Source organism: Tupaia chinensis, unplaced genomic scaffold (genome assembly GCF_000334495.1).
Source record: "Tupaia chinensis unplaced genomic scaffold, TupChi_1.0 Scaffold139072_1, whole genome shotgun sequence".
In the NCBI taxonomy this organism is placed as follows: Eukaryota; Metazoa; Chordata; class Mammalia; order Scandentia; family Tupaiidae; genus Tupaia; species Tupaia belangeri.
Window position 1 is genome coordinate 489,538 of NW_006198962.1, and position 15,571 is coordinate 505,108.

A 15,571-nucleotide genomic window follows, 5' to 3' on the forward strand; every position below is an offset into this window, starting at 1 on the left:
CTCCCCACCCAAATGGCCCAGTGACTCAGTTCCTTCTCTTCCACTTGCACAACCTTACTACTACAACACACAGGGCCTGCTGGGGAAAATGGGACTTCGGAGGCCAGGAATTGAGTGTTCCCTGCCCTGAGCAGCCTCCCTTCAGCCGCTATCAGAGATATACAGGTGTAGCTGGGCCCAGCGGGCCTCAGTTAGAACTAGTGATTAGTCCCTTGGAGGTGTTTACCCGACTGTTTCCCACTGTCTCACGCTCTGTCTCCTCATTTGGCCAAGTGGTAGACTCAGCGTCGGGGAAACGTTTGCGGTTCAGGCAGTGAGCTCACCCAGTTAAATGACTTTCCTCTCTGTGTGGACCGGGGAAGTTTATGTTGTCTTTGCAGCTAATATACTTTGGTCACTTTGGTGGATTTTTTGGTAATTGAACATCAAACTTTGTGAACTTTGCCTCTATTATTTCTGTTTTTTAATGAGAGATTTTTGGCATAGGGCATGTGTGCTCAATGAAGAAATAGACAAGAAATCACCCCTCAAGAGGGGTGGCCAGTCACAATCCCTTGTCTTCCATTATCCTCCCCAGATTTGAGGCACACATGCACATGTGCCCAATGTGAGTTTCAAACTGCTAGGTCCAGGACTTGAACCATGGTCAACCATGTGGAAGTCCACCACTTTAACCACTGCGCCACCTGCTGGCATCACGCCTCTATTATTTCTTTAGCTTTAGCTTCCTTTCACTTTGGACTTTTAAAGCTGTAATAACCTCAAGAAAATACAATACAGACAGGGGCTTTAGGATCTGTTGATTGTGAGGTCCTAGACACCCACTAATAACAATTTCGCTCAGTTTTCTTCTGGGAGAAAATGAATGAAGGACTCAGAACTGGCATTGCTGGAACAGCCTGGAACTGAGAGTTGCCTCTGGCTGTCTCAGGCTGTCCTGAGGGGCTGCAGTGCCTGAGCCCTCAGACCCTCCTCCCTGTCCCCTCTCCTGCATTTCCTCCAGTCTTTTGTCCAAAATGAACAACCATCCTGGAGTGTGGGGGGGTTGGTTTCCTGGACATGGGACCTTCTGTGCTAAAATCCAGGACAGTCTTAGGTAAACCAGGGCAGTTGTTCACCCAACCTGTAACTCAGAAGAAGTTTCACATGGGCAGAAATGCAGCCTGTGTCAAACAAAACAGTCAATTAGATGTAGAAGGAATAATTACCTTAACAAGGACTTTGCATTTTTCAAGGCAATTGAAATTACATTGCCTTCCCAATGCTAATCACATAATGCCTCTGCCCTTGACAGTCCAAGAAACTTCAGCTGCTGGTGTTTTTCCTGTAGTTCTGCATAAGAGCGAGTAGAGCTTAGGTCTGTTTCTTCAGGGGAACGCTCACTTTTCCCGAAGGCAGTGTTCAGATTGACACCCACTTTCTCCCCAGCCCCTTTTTCACTTCTTCCTTCCACTCAATCCTGCGTTTTTATGAAGGGAAACTTGTGTGCATCGGACAACCTTTGTCAATCTGTTAAAAATGCATTCTTTCAGAGGGTCCAGAGCATACTGCACATGCCCTCTTATTCCATATTTATGTGAAAACACTCACGTGCCCAGCACTCCACCCTGCAAGCATTTCTGAAGAATCTACCAGAAATTGGTAGCACCAAAGTCCGGATGCTGTGGTAGCTGCTGCTCGGGCTAGACATACAAACAGAGAAACATCTGCACCCCGGGAGCTCTCAGACAGACCATGAGGGGGGCAGAGCTTGATGCTGATTGGGGACTGTTCAGCAGCCATTCTGTCTGGGCTAAGAGTCCACCTTTCCTCTCAGGGGAGCAGAGAGCACCCACCCACCTTCCCGGATTAAGGCTATACTTCCCTTTAGCAGATATGGTTAGTGATTCATCCTGGCCTTTCATGAGGTCCGTGTGGCTGCTGTGCCCAGACATCGTGTCAGCTCCTGACGCTTTGACAGAAGTCCTTCAGGCCACCCGAGTTCCCGCCTCCCAGCTGGGCCCTCACAGGTGCTGGTTTTCCCATTGCAGGAATTAACCAATACAGACCACGTGCGTGTGTGTTGTGACCCTTGGCCTTGACGGTAGACCAGGTGAGAAGTGATTAGACTCAGGAGGCTCCAAGCCAGGGATGAGAAACAACAAACCTTTCCTCTAAGCCTACGCGTCTTCACATGTGGGTTCAGGAACTCCAAGTTCCTGGGACTGGGGAGCAGTGATTTATGTCAGGACATGAAAAGGATCCTCAGAACAATTGCATCACATGCCCTCCCCACCCAAATGGCCCAGTGACTCAGTTCCTTCTCTTCCACTTGCACAACCTTACTACTACAACACACAGGGCCTGCTGGGGAAAATGGGACTTCGGAGGCCAGGAATTGAGTGTTCCCTGCCCTGAGCAGCCTCCCTTCAGCCGCTATCAGAGATATACAGGTGGAGCTGGGCCCAGAGGGACTAAGTTAGAACTAGGGATTGGTCCCGTTTAGCCCGACTGTTTCCCACTGTCTCACGCTCTGTCTCCTCATTTGGCCAAGTGGTAGACTCAGCGTCGGGGAAACGTTTGCGGTTCAGGCAGTGAGCTCACCCAGTTAAATGACTTTCCTCTCTGTGTGGACCGGGGAAGTTTATGTTGTCTTTGCAGCTAATATACTTTGGTCACTTTGGTGGATTTTTTGGTAATTGAACATCAAACTTTGTGAACTTTGCCTCTATTATTTCTGTTTTTTAATGAGAGATTTTTGGCATAGGGCATGTGTGCTCAATGAAGAAATAGACAAGAAATCACCCCTCAAGAGGGGTGGCCAGTCACAATCCCTTGTCTTCCATTATCCTCCCCAGATTTGAGGCACACATGCACATGTGCCCAATGTGAGTTTCAAACTGCTAGGTCCAGGACTTGAACCATGGTCAACCATGTGGAAGTCCACCACTTTAACCACTGCGCCACCTGCTGGCATCACGCCTCTATTATTTCTTTAGCTTTAGCTTCCTTTCACTTTGGACTTTTAAAGCTGTAATAACCTCAAGAAAATACAATACAGACAGGGGCTTTAGGATCTGTTGATTGTGAGGTCCTAGACACCCACTAATAACAATTTCGCTCAGTTTTCTTCTGGGAGAAAATGAATGAAGGACTCAGAACTGGCATTGCTGGAACAGCCTGGAACTGAGAGTTGCCTCTGGCTGTCTCAGGCTGTCCTGAGGGGCTGCAGTGCCTGAGCCCTCAGACCCTCCTCCCTGTCCCCTCTCCTGCATTTCCTCCAGTCTTTTGTCCAAAATGAACAACCATCCTGGAGTGTGGGGGGGTTGGTTTCCTGGACATGGGACCTTCTGTGCTAAAATCCAGGACAGTCTTAGGTAAACCAGGGCAGTTGTTCACCCAACCTGTAACTCAGAAGAAGTTTCACATGGGCAGAAATGCAGCCTGTGTCAAACAAAACAGTCAATTAGATGTAGAAGGAATAATTACCTTAACAAGGACTTTGCATTTTTCAAGGCAATTGAAATTACATTGCCTTCCCAATGCTAATCACATAATGCCTCTGCCCTTGACAGTCCAAGAAACTTCAGCTGCTGGTGTTTTTCCTGTAGTTCTGCATAAGAGCGAGTAGAGCTTAGGTCTGTTTCTTCAGGGGAACGCTCACTTTTCCCGAAGGCAGTGTTCAGATTGACACCCACTTTCTCCCCAGCCCCTTTTTCACTTCTTCCTTCCACTCAATCCTGCGTTTTTATGAAGGGAAACTTGTGTGCATCGGACAACCTTTGTCAATCTGTTAAAAATGCATTCTTTCAGAGGGTCCAGAGCATACTGCACATGCCCTCTTATTCCATATTTATGTGAAAACACTCACGTGCCCAGCACTCCACCCTGCAAGCATTTCTGAAGAATCTACCAGAAATTGGTAGCACCAAAGTCCGGATGCTGTGGTAGCTGCTGCTCGGGCTAGACATACAAACAGAGAAACATCTGCACCCCGGGAGCTCTCAGACAGACCATGAGGGGGGCAGAGCTTGATGCTGATTGGGGACTGTTCAGCAGCCATTCTGTCTGGGCTAAGAGTCCACCTTTCCTCTCAGGGGAGCAGAGAGCACCCACCCACCTTCCCGGATTAAGGCTATACTTCCCTTTAGCAGATATGGTTAGTGATTCATCCTGGCCTTTCATGAGGTCCGTGTGGCTGCTGTGCCCAGACATCGTGTCAGCTCCTGACGCTTTGACAGAAGTCCTTCAGGCCACCCGAGTTCCCGCCTCCCAGCTGGGCCCTCACAGGTGCTGGTTTTCCCATTGCAGGAATTAACCAATACAGACCACGTGCGTGTGTGTTGTGACCCTTGGCCTTGACGGTAGACCAGGTGAGAAGTGATTAGACTCAGGAGGCTCCAAGCCAGGGATGAGAAACAACAAACCTTTCCTCTAAGCCTACGCGTCTTCACATGTGGGTTCAGGAACTCCAAGTTCCTGGGACTGGGGAGCAGTGATTTATGTCAGGACATGAAAAGGATCCTCAGAACAATTGCATCACATGCTGGGCCTGCATTGCTCTTTCTGCAGACCTCCGGTACATGGCCGTTAGATCAGTCATTCTGAGATCCAGCGTCGTCCACCGTCTCTTTGCTGCCCCTTTGCCCGATTCCTCTTCCTGGGACAGCCCCACCAAGTCACCTGTCTTTTCTGCACACAGAACTCCTAATGCAGTTACCATTCTCGGGCTTCACACATACTGTTCCTTACTCGTGAAAAACCATTCCCACATTTTACCAGCACGATCTCACTCATCCTGCATCCTGCCCCTGTATTAACCTCAAAACTTCAGAAAGCCTTCCCAGTCGGCACGCTGGATTAGGTTCCCTGGTTAAAACATCACATCATTTTTCCTTCATAATGCAAAACACAGCAGTCATTGCTCTGACACCGGCGTGACTGGCGGCAGGTCTGCCTTGTCCACACCGTGAGCTTTATGAATCCTGCCTGTCACATCCCCTCACACCTTGTACAGTTTCTGGCATACAGTGGGTGTTCAGTAACTGTTTATCATAAGAAGAAAGGGAAGGAGAGGGAGGGACAGAGAGAACTCATTCTCATGCTGGGTCCTGGCCCTTCTAGAATAACTTGGTGTCCACATGCTCGTAACTCATCTCTTTCATAATCATGACGGTGTCTTGCCAAGAATCGACTTCAATTTGGAAGAACCTACCTTCTTTTCCTTTGGAAAATAAGATGAGTTTATGTATCTCTAGGCCCCATCCTAGGCCCTGTTTCCATCTAGCAAAGTTAGCCGACGGCTATGTGACTGACTCCCTTGTGAGTCTGCCAGTACCTGGGATCTAATCCTCCCAAGTTCGAAGACAGGAACATAATAAGGGAATCTTGGTGCTCCTTTGGCTTCTTCGCTTCCCTAAAACACCATTTCCCTAGCATCCCTGTTTGTTTTGCCTCTGTCTATGTAAAAATTACACACCTTGGCAGGCAAGGAAACAAAATTAAATTTGCATGCTTTTATAGCTGTCCATGCTGGCCTCAAACTGCTAAGTCTTGTCCCTTCATTATCTTTTTGTTTCACTGAAGTCAAAGAGACTCTCATAGGAAACCTGAACCTTTGGGATGTCAGAGAACCTCCTAACTACACTGCCATGCTGTGCAGGTCCCTCCCCTTGCACGGACACCTGCTCTCCCTCTCCCTTGCATACCCTGTGTGATCACAGGTGTCCTAGAGCTGGCTCAGTGGTCACAGAAGCAGGACCCTGACAGCAGAATCTCCCTCCCTTGCCTCGATCTAGAGTATGGTCACTTACCAATGTAGCTGAAGCCTGGATTGTTATTATTGGACATCAGTACAGGCTTATGTGACATTGGTATTAACTGTGTCCCAAGCTCTGTTGGGCTGAGTTGTCTCCTAGCCAGATCTCCATGCTGGCCTTCTGAAATTTCCTTTTTCACACCAAATGTCAAGAGTGTTCCTTTCCCCTCCTAAGTACTCTCCTAATTTCTTGATAACTGTTCACACCTAAAGTGGCCATGATACTTATTCCAGTGCACCTGTAAGCATAAGCTCGGGCGTTTACCAGCACAGGGAGCCTGCGATGCTCACCTTGGACTCCAGCCAGTCCTCTGCAAGCTGCTCCCTGGGACAGTGGAGAGTGCTCGGCCCACCTTGATTTGCTGTCTTGCCCTTCACCTTCTCTCACTGGCCAGCACTCCCACTTCTCCCTGTGTGCCCTGAGGAATTTGTCTGAGCAAAATGTAACAGCCTCTTCCAAAAGGCTCCTCCCAGTATGCCAAGCTGTTGATGAACCAGAAGTGCCCACAGCCCACTTCCCCCGCCACAAACCTTCATTACAGCCGTCTGAAACCAGCCGCTGGGTAAGCCCTGTGAAATGATGTGATCTTGGGTGTCACGAGTCCCTGCACTGAGCCCCCTGCAGAGGCCGTCTCCCCCCGCTCTTGGAAACTGTAACCTGGACATCATTATTCCCCTCTTACCAGTGAAGGAAGCAGGGGCGAGAGAGGATGACTAACTCCGAGACTCACCAGCCAAGATGCACGTCATGCTCCAAACTCGGAGCTCTTGGCTTTTACACACATCAGTGTTTAAAACCCAGGTGGAATTTATATTTTTCATTTGTAGGAAATTCAAAGCCAGCTAAACGGTTGCTTGGAAGCCCACCAAGACCTCACTTCTAACTCTAACTTTTGATAAACCCAGTTTAATCACAAACCCCATTTTCTGTTGCTATTAGAAAGGATTTTTTTCTGTTATTTTGTTATCAAACATTTCAAAGGTATTGAAAAGTTAAAATAATTGTACAGAAAACACCTATGCATTTAGCGTGAGGAGGCTATCATAACATCTTATAGTATTTGATATGTGTCTGTCCACCTGTCTAACCCTCTGCCTACCCACATGAAGTTTTTATTGTGAATTTTGAAGTACATTGCAAACATCAGTTTGCTTCACTCCTAAATAATTCAGTGTGTATATTATTAAAACTTAATATTTTTATAGTTGACTTTGACATAAAATTTACATATACTAAAATGCATAAATCTCAAGATGACTTTTTGATGAGTTCAAAACCTATTTTGTTTCATGTTTTTTAATTGTCGGAGGGCACATGTGCTCACCAGCGAGAGATGGAGAGAGAGGAAGAGAAGAAGCACCCTGAAGGGGCTGTGGTTGCACCACAATCCCTTCTCTTCTGTTTCTCCATCCTGTCAGAATTTGGGGCATACATACACCCAGCATGTTCAAACCACCATGGTCAGTGTTCAAACCAGTCAATCATGTAGAATCTGGCTTCCTTTACCACTGGGCTATAGGACCAGCCCTCAAAATCTGTTTTGAACTCACCTCTTTGCATTTGAGTTTGGTTTTGGACAAGTATTATGGGGAGAATAAAACTGAAACAAAAAATTAAATAAAATGTCCAGTTTCCAGGACATATGTATGTGTGTATGCATATATATACTAGAACTTACAGACACACATATTTCAGGATCATTTGTGGCTCTTTACATCATCTGGCTCAAAGGGGGAATTGCACTAGCATGGCTGTAGCTAGGACAGTTGGAGCTAGGGGAAGCTGGATAAAGAGCAGAAGTTGGAAGACGTTCTGCAAACCCAGAACCATGGAAATGGACTAGTCTCTGCTGCTGACAGTGCAAAGAGAAGAGAAGGAACAAGACAGAGCTATTGTAAATACATTCAGTCCTCACCTGCTTATTAAAAGGAATCCCTGAGAACTTCTGCTTATAGCCGAAACGGAATTTCAGGGACCATATTTACCATCCAACATGAAACAACCTAAAACTCAGGAAAAATATGAGAGCAGAAGTACTCAAATCATTAGGCTTCAGGCAGCAGAGACTTTCAGAAGGGCCCTCTAGAGTAGTTAGCAAAGCACTGATTACCACATACAAGAGATACAGGGACTAAAAATAGGTTAGACGGAGCAGTACCGAGAGCTCACATAGGCCAAAACTAGTGCCAGTTTCTACCAGCTAGACTAGGGCACTTCATAACTTCTGGGCATTGGAGAGAGTACTCAAAGGGTCTTGCCTCAGTAGGGGGCCATATTTAGACTCAATTATGGCCCTCATACTGCCCAACAAATCTTAACCAGCAACACCTGAAAGGATCACACAGTTCCCACATAACTGCATCCCAGAATAACGCTCAAGAATAAGAATACAAAAATATATAGCACCCACCAAGGTAAAATTGACAATGTCTGGCATCCAATAAAAAAGTACCAAGCCAACAGCAAAGCAAGATAATATGAAACATTATAGATTTTTAAAAATTCATCAATGAAAACTGGCCTAAAATGGGCACGTTAGAATTAACAGAGGAGGATATTAAAGCAGTTAATATAATTATATTTTTAAACAATCCAAGTAATACAAAATATGTTCTGTGACCACAACTGGATAAAATTGGAAATCAATAACAAAGTGATATCTGGAAACCCCTCAAATATTTGTAAGTAAAATAAATGACACAGTTCTAAATAATATATGGGTCAAATAAAAAAATGTAAAAGGTTAAATTGGAAAGTATTTTGAACAGAATGTAAATTTAAATGCAATGTAAAATTATAATTTGTGTGATACCACTAAAGCAGTATTTAGGAAAAAACTCTACAGAACCACATTGTTATAATAGAAAAGAAGAAAAGCTGCAAATAATTACCTCAATTCCACTATAAAAAGGGCAAAAATAAATCTGTAGTAAGCAGAATAAATAATAAATGTGAGAGTAGAAATCAGTGAAATGAAAAAAACAACAAAAAATCAATTAAAGCAAGAATTTTGTTCTTTGACAAGATTGATAAAATTGATGAACCTCTGTAGCTAGATCTATCAGAAGAAAAAAAAAAAAAAAACAGAAGCAAATTACCAATGTCAAGAAAGAAAGATGTAACATTACTACAGATCCTACAGAGAGGAAAATAGGGAACTTTTATATGCAGCTTTATGCAATCAACATATTCTTTGAAAGACTCAAATTGCACAAACCTCAAAACACAAAGCTCACTCAAGAAAAACTAGATAACTTGAATAGCTTCATATTATTAAAGCAATTTAATTTGAAGTCAGAAACCATCCCCCACCCCAATACTTCACACACAAAACTTTCAGAGCCAGGTGAGTTCACTAATGGGTTCTAACTAACTAACTACATTTTACAAGTTGCTGCATAAACTTGCCAAGGAAATTGAAAAAAAGAAAACTTGCCTATTCATTCAGCAAGGCCAATATTACCCTGATAGAAAGCCAGACAAAGACATTACAAATAAGAAAACCTATAAAACAGTATTCCTTATTCACATAGATGCAAAATGAATAAATTAAGGAACCAAGCAAGTTGAATGTAGCAACACTTAAAAAATATAATACATCATAACCAAAAAAGGTTTATCTCAATAATGTAAGATTAGGTTAACACTTTAAAATAACTTCTCATGTATGAACAAACCAAAAAAGAAAAAAGCAAGATTATCTCAGTAGATATATTAAAACACAGTTGACAATATTTAGCATCCATTTCTGATTTTCAAAAAGCTCCTTGTAAAGTAGGAAAAGAACGAAACTTCCTCAGAATAAAAAAGAGCATCAGTGAACAACTGATAGTGGACATCATCGTCTATAGTGGAAGAGTAACTACTTTCCAAGATCAAAAACAAAGCAAGAATGTCTGCTCTTACTGCTTCTGTTCAGCATTGTACTTCAGGTTCTACTGATTGCAACCAGGCAAGGAAAGGAAGAACAAAAGAGGAGAAAAGAGGACGGGATGGGAGGAAGATAAGACGATTGGGGTGAGGAGGGATCCACCTATTGATGGATCATATGATTTTCTATATAGAAAACCCAATGAAATCTACAAAATAGATTTCAAACTTAATATGTGAGTTTGGCAAGATTGCAAAATACAGTCATATTATAAATACACTATTTCTAATTAACGGTGAAAAATGATAATAAAGTTTTAAATATCATTTAAAATTGTTAACAACTTAATAATAAATTGACCAAAGATGTGCAGAACCACCAAACATTGCTGAGATAATTTTTAAAAACCTAAATAAATGGATAACTATACCTTGTTTTGGTAACCTGAAATTATTAACATGCCTATTCTCTCCAAATTGAATTCCGTGTAATCCCAATCAATATCTCTATAGGCTTTTTTTTAAAAATAAAATTTAAAAAGTTGTTTCCAAAATTCCTGTAGAAATGCAGAGGACTTAAAATAGCCAGAACTATGGGGCCAGCAGGTGGTGTGGTGGTTAAGGTGCTGGACTCACATATAGTCAACTGCAGTTTGAGTCCTGGACCTGGTGTCTTGAAGCTCCCTCTGGGTGCTCCCAAAATCCTGAGAGGAGAAACGAGGAAAAGGGATTGAGGCAGGGCCATCCCCCCTGCGGGGGGGGGGGCAGTTTCTCACTTTCTCTTTTTCTGTCTTTCCAGCAAGCACACTTCCCCTATTGTGAAAATCTTTGTAAAAATAATAATGATAATAACTAGAACAGTTGGGTCACTGGGAAAGTCTTGATGTAGTTTTCTGGTTTTCTGTCCAAAAATGTGTCATGACTTTTCTGACTACCTAATACTTTGTAAAAGTAAGAAAGAAGGAAAAGAAGAATCAAGAATCACTTCCTAATTTCAATACTTATAATGACACTACGGTAATTAAGACAATGTACTGACATCAAGATAGACCAATGGAATAGAATGAGGAGTCCAGAAATTGATCCACATATATGGATAACTGATTTTTGACCAAGGTATGTAGAGAATTCAGTGGAGAAGAGGTACTTTTCTTCCAACAAATAGCGCAGCAGCCATTGGATATCCATATGCATAATAAACTGACATTTATGCTGACAATTCCGGAGGCTAGAAGTCCAAGATGGAGGCACCTGTGGATTCAGTGTCTGGGAGGGAGGACTCACTTCCTATGAGATACACAGACAGTGCCTTCTCTCAGGGTTCTCATGGAGACAGGACAAACGAGCTCCCTGGGGCCCCTTTTATGGGGGCACTAATCCCATTCATGAGTCGTCACCCCCCCCCCTCACTCCGCTACCTAATCACCTCCTAAAGGCCCTACCTCCTAATACCAGTGCCTTGAAGTGAGGAAGGACCTCAACATATGAATTTAGAGTGGTGGGCATGGACATTTGGATCATGCAATTCCTGTTATTAGTAAGTTAAAGTAGGGTCTTTGGCAAATATCCACCCCATGGAGAATGAGAGCTGTGTCCTTGCCTATGTACGGATAGCCATTAAAGTTGCAATATTGAGACCATTGGGTGGTGTGGTTGTTAAGGTGCTAGACTCCCACATGGCCAAAACAGTTCTAGTCCCAAAAAATCATGCCAGGTATATAGGTGTGCATGCCCAAAATCCCAAGAAAAGAATGAAGGGAACGGTATTGAGGCACGACCATCCCCTTTGGAGAGTGATTTCTCACTTTCTCTTTGTCCCCCTCTCTCTGTCCCTCTCTGGCAAGCACATGTGCCCTATGGAGAGAAATAAAAGAAGAAAACAAAAATGCTGCAATATTACAGAGCCCAAGGAGAAGAGGTCAGGGAGCTAAATAAGAGAAGGGTAGGGAGGAACGTGGGGAAAGGGGAGAGCAGGCCTCAGCGTCAAACCTCAGTTGACACCCTGACCTCCTTTCACTTGTGCTGGGGCTTTGTTTCTCATCTGTGAGATTGGTGCAAGAACTAATTGAGAGAGAATATGCACATGGCTGAGCCTGTGCCTGGCACCAAGAAGACACTTCATAAATGGTAGCTACTGTTAGAGCTGTCATCATCCACCTCCTCTTTCTTAAGCTTTGTTGCAAGGTTGCCCAGGGTGATGGGAACAGCTGAACATAAAGCCACCTGGGGTCAAGGGAGATTGATGGAGCTGGGAGGTTGAGAGTGTACTGGTCCCTGTCCAGAGAAAAGACATGCTCATCACATGGGTGAGCAGACCATTGGGACTGATAAAGATTGCTGCTTGCTGGGTTTTATTTGAGCAAGTTAGCCTCGTTTGTCTTTCCTCCATGAGAACACAGAGAAGGCACTGCCTGTGTATCTCATAGGAAGTGAGTCCTTCCTCCCAGATACTGAATCTCAGTCTATTTGTCTTTGTATGGGAGGCAATGCCTGGAATGCTGATCGTGGCACTAGGACATCACTGATCTTGTTGAGTGGTGCTTAATGATTGGACCTGTGCTGTGCTTGGAATGGGGTCTGGCAGGGACAGCACACAGGAAATGTTCTGCCACTGTCAAGGTGGTACTGGAGGTGATGGTGGTTGTTAGGTTCAGAGAAATCTGTGCCTTGAAAATTCACTTTGATAACACGCTGAAAAAGTGGCTCACATTGCCAGTCTCAGCACAATTCGATATGGAATGTGTTGAACCCAGTGAAACACTAGGGCAAAATCCAGTTCACACAGTTCCACATGATTCCATTCCCTTCTTGAAAACACAGTTCGAGTTTTGCCGTTAGAGGTGCCAGAGAACAAGGAGAAACTTAGAGAATGAAGATATAATAAGGGGCTTCAAAGAGTTCATGGAGATGCATATTATAAAACCACTCCCAGTGGATCTCCCCCCTTTATTTCCACCAGAATAAGTTTATACAGTAATTCCACTTTTCTACAAACGTTTTTGAAGTCCTTGGTGCTTTCATCAACATTCCTTGAATCACATTTTCTGCAGTGATGAGGGGCTGAGCTGACGGTGGGAGTGTGAACGTTCTCACCGAATGGAGCATGAACTCGGGAGTTGGCATTCGTTCATCCACCCAACAGACAATGCAGCTCCCGGGAAGTACTGGCCACTGGAGATGGGGTGGTGAGTCCTGCATGACTCATGCCCCAGAAGCCCCCACTCCAGTCGGGAGAGAGAGGACATCATCACAGGCCGGGGGACCAGTGGGGGCAACATAGGGCACTGGGAGAAGGCCAGGGTCCTGAAAATATGCATGTGGCCTACCAGTGGTTTCCTATGTTTCTCTTTGAATCTAATAATAAGTCCTTGAAAGATTGATTTATTTCAGGGAACCAGCAGTTAGCGTAATGGCTATGTCGCTGGACTCCCACGTAGTCGACCGTGGTTCGTGTCCTGGACCCGGTGGCTTAAAACTCACGCCGGGCGCGTGTGCGTGCATGCCCAAGATCCTGAGAGGAGAATGGAGGAGAAGGGATTGCGGCGTGACCATCCCCCCTGGGGGGTGATTTCTCGCTTTCTGTCTCTATGTCTCTCTCTGTCTGTCTGGCGAGCACACGCGCCCTACAGTGAAAATCTCTCCAAAAAAAAAAAAAAAGATTGATTTATTTCAGTATCTCTATGAGCAAGAGAAAGAAAACACACACAGAAACTAGGTTTCAGTGCTTTGATCTACCTCCCACCTCTGCCAGCCCCAAATCATGGGCACAGATGTGCCTGGCATACTCCAAGAGGTCTCCAGATGCCAACCTGGAGGAATCTCCATGAGCATTGGATCTTGCCTCTGCACCACCATCCAGCCCTGGTCATTGAATGCTTCAAAGTATATTTGTGTTCCAGAGAGATTTCTCTTGGGGCTGTAGGTAGTACTGTAGGTAGACAGTACCCATGTAAAATTACAGTGTGTTCCAAGAGTGCTGTGACGAGAGGGTTGTGCTCGCAGCTCTTCAACACTGCTTGCACGAAATAACCTTATAAATTTCTTCACTGCAGGTGCCCTTGCTTGTGTGAGCCATCAAGGAAGGTCAGATATTTGCAGGACCCACCAGTAAGCTGCCCAGTCACCACTCAAGGATTCCACGTGGCAAGGAACATCAAGACTTGGAGTTGCTTTCTTGTCTGCGGGCCAAATTGCCTGCAGTTGATTTCCTGTGTGTTCCTGTAGAATGGCTCAAACTAAGGGGAAAAATTGCTGCTCTGCTGTGCAGCTGGTGTGCCAAGGAAATGTGCTTTGCCTCTGCATATTCGAAGTTGCCAATGAACTATTCTTGTTGGCAGGTTAATAGGAATATACACGCTGGAGCCCAGCACTCACACTTAATTATATTTATGGGCAAGGTGAACAGAATGATGCCTTAGATGGAATTTTGGGCCTTTGAGATTTTTACCACATATAGATGGTTAAAACCGTTTCCTTGTTTAAATCTTTCAAATTATAGGGGAAAAAAAATATATATATATATATAAATCATCTGAAACGATCTGACTGTTCTATGCTCCATGATGCTGTGCATTTGGATAGTAAGAAAAAGCATGGAGAAGCCTTTTCAAAGGTGACTCTGTGGGGTCATAACACTATTGGATTCTTATTCCTCAAATAGTTGGGGCTCGCACCTCGCAGAGGGTCACAGGAGTTGTTCTGACCAGCTTAAACTTCTACTAGTCAACTGTTAGCACCCAAAGTAACAGCTGTCTATGACCCAGTGGATAGGGCATTCCCGAGTCCTCCAGAGGTGCAGGTGGCTGAGAGCAGAACGACCCCAAGTGAAGGGTTGGTGCCCACGTGGACTGCTGTTCCCCATTGGGCTATGAAGTGGAGCAGATCCCCCGGGGGTGCTGTACACAGAGCCTAGACGTCCCCAGGAGCCAGATGAAACCCTGCAGAGGGCTCAGTTGTGGGGACGTTGGGTGTCTGCATGTCCCAGAGATGGGATCAAACTCGCGCTTAACATTGCGGTTAAGGGTCGGGCTTGATGCTCGTGCCTGCCGGCATCGGTGGCTGCCATGTGTTGAATGGCAGGCCTGCAGCAGCACACGGCCCTCACTCACCAGTATTCGTAATGAAGTGTAACTCCAGCAGTCATTTTTCATAGATTCCTTTAAAACACTTTGTTATAATGTTCTTTGAAAGAATAATAGAAATCAAAAGGAGTTTGTGAAATAAAATCTTTACCTTAGTGAAAAAACAAATATGATGAGATTATCTTACTGTTTCGCAACTCTTTCTGATCCGGCATCCAGTAGAATGGAAACTCTACTCTTTCTCCTCTGAATCACGCGCGAAACTTGATCAGGGGGAAGGAGCCACCAGCCAATCCCGCTCTTAGTCATAGCTGTCTATGATTTGTCTTTTGGTGCCACAAATAAAAGAAAATCGACTTACAGCTGTTGTGTGAATTTCATACTGTAATTGTTTGGATATCCCAGGTCGAAAACGGGGAGGAGGGATTCATTATCCAGTCAACAAACATGGCCACATCACACTGAATTGCAGCAGATTCCAAAACAGACAAAACTTTCCACCTCCTAGAGTTCACACGCAGTGGGGATGCACCCTGAAGTATCCAGTGGTGAGTAGATTTCCAGGTTAAGCACTAAGGAGAAAAATCATCAGGAGAAGGGGATGAAACAGTCCAGCGGAGATGGAGAGAGACCTCGGTGAGAAGTGACATTTGAGTGAAAACCTCGAGGAAAGGAGGCAGCAGACCACAGCGGGTGAGCAGCGAGCACCTGGCAGAGGAAAGGGCAGATGCAGAGGCCCTGGGGCAGGCTTTTGCCTGGAGTTGTCAGGCAACAAGGATGCTGTCGGACAGGAGTGGGAGATTGTACAAAGATGTGCATGCC

At 44.8% G+C, this 15,571-nt stretch overlaps 1 protein-coding gene across 3 annotated transcripts in view; it reads left to right on the top strand.

Moving 5' to 3' along the window:
• COBL (cordon-bleu WH2 repeat protein) overlaps positions 1 to 15,111 on the top strand; it is a 213,294-nt gene extending 198,183 nt beyond the window's left edge. For all 3 annotated transcript variants that reach the window (XM_014592962.2, XM_014592964.2, XM_014592963.2), the window contains one exon: positions 13,721 to 15,111. In XM_014592962.2, coding sequence (XP_014448448.1) covers positions 13,721 to 13,738 — 18 coding nt within the window. In that variant the 3' untranslated portion in view covers positions 13,739 to 15,111. The remainder of the gene's footprint in view (positions 1 to 13,720) is intronic.
• The last annotated feature ends 460 nt before the right edge of the window (positions 15,112 to 15,571 follow it).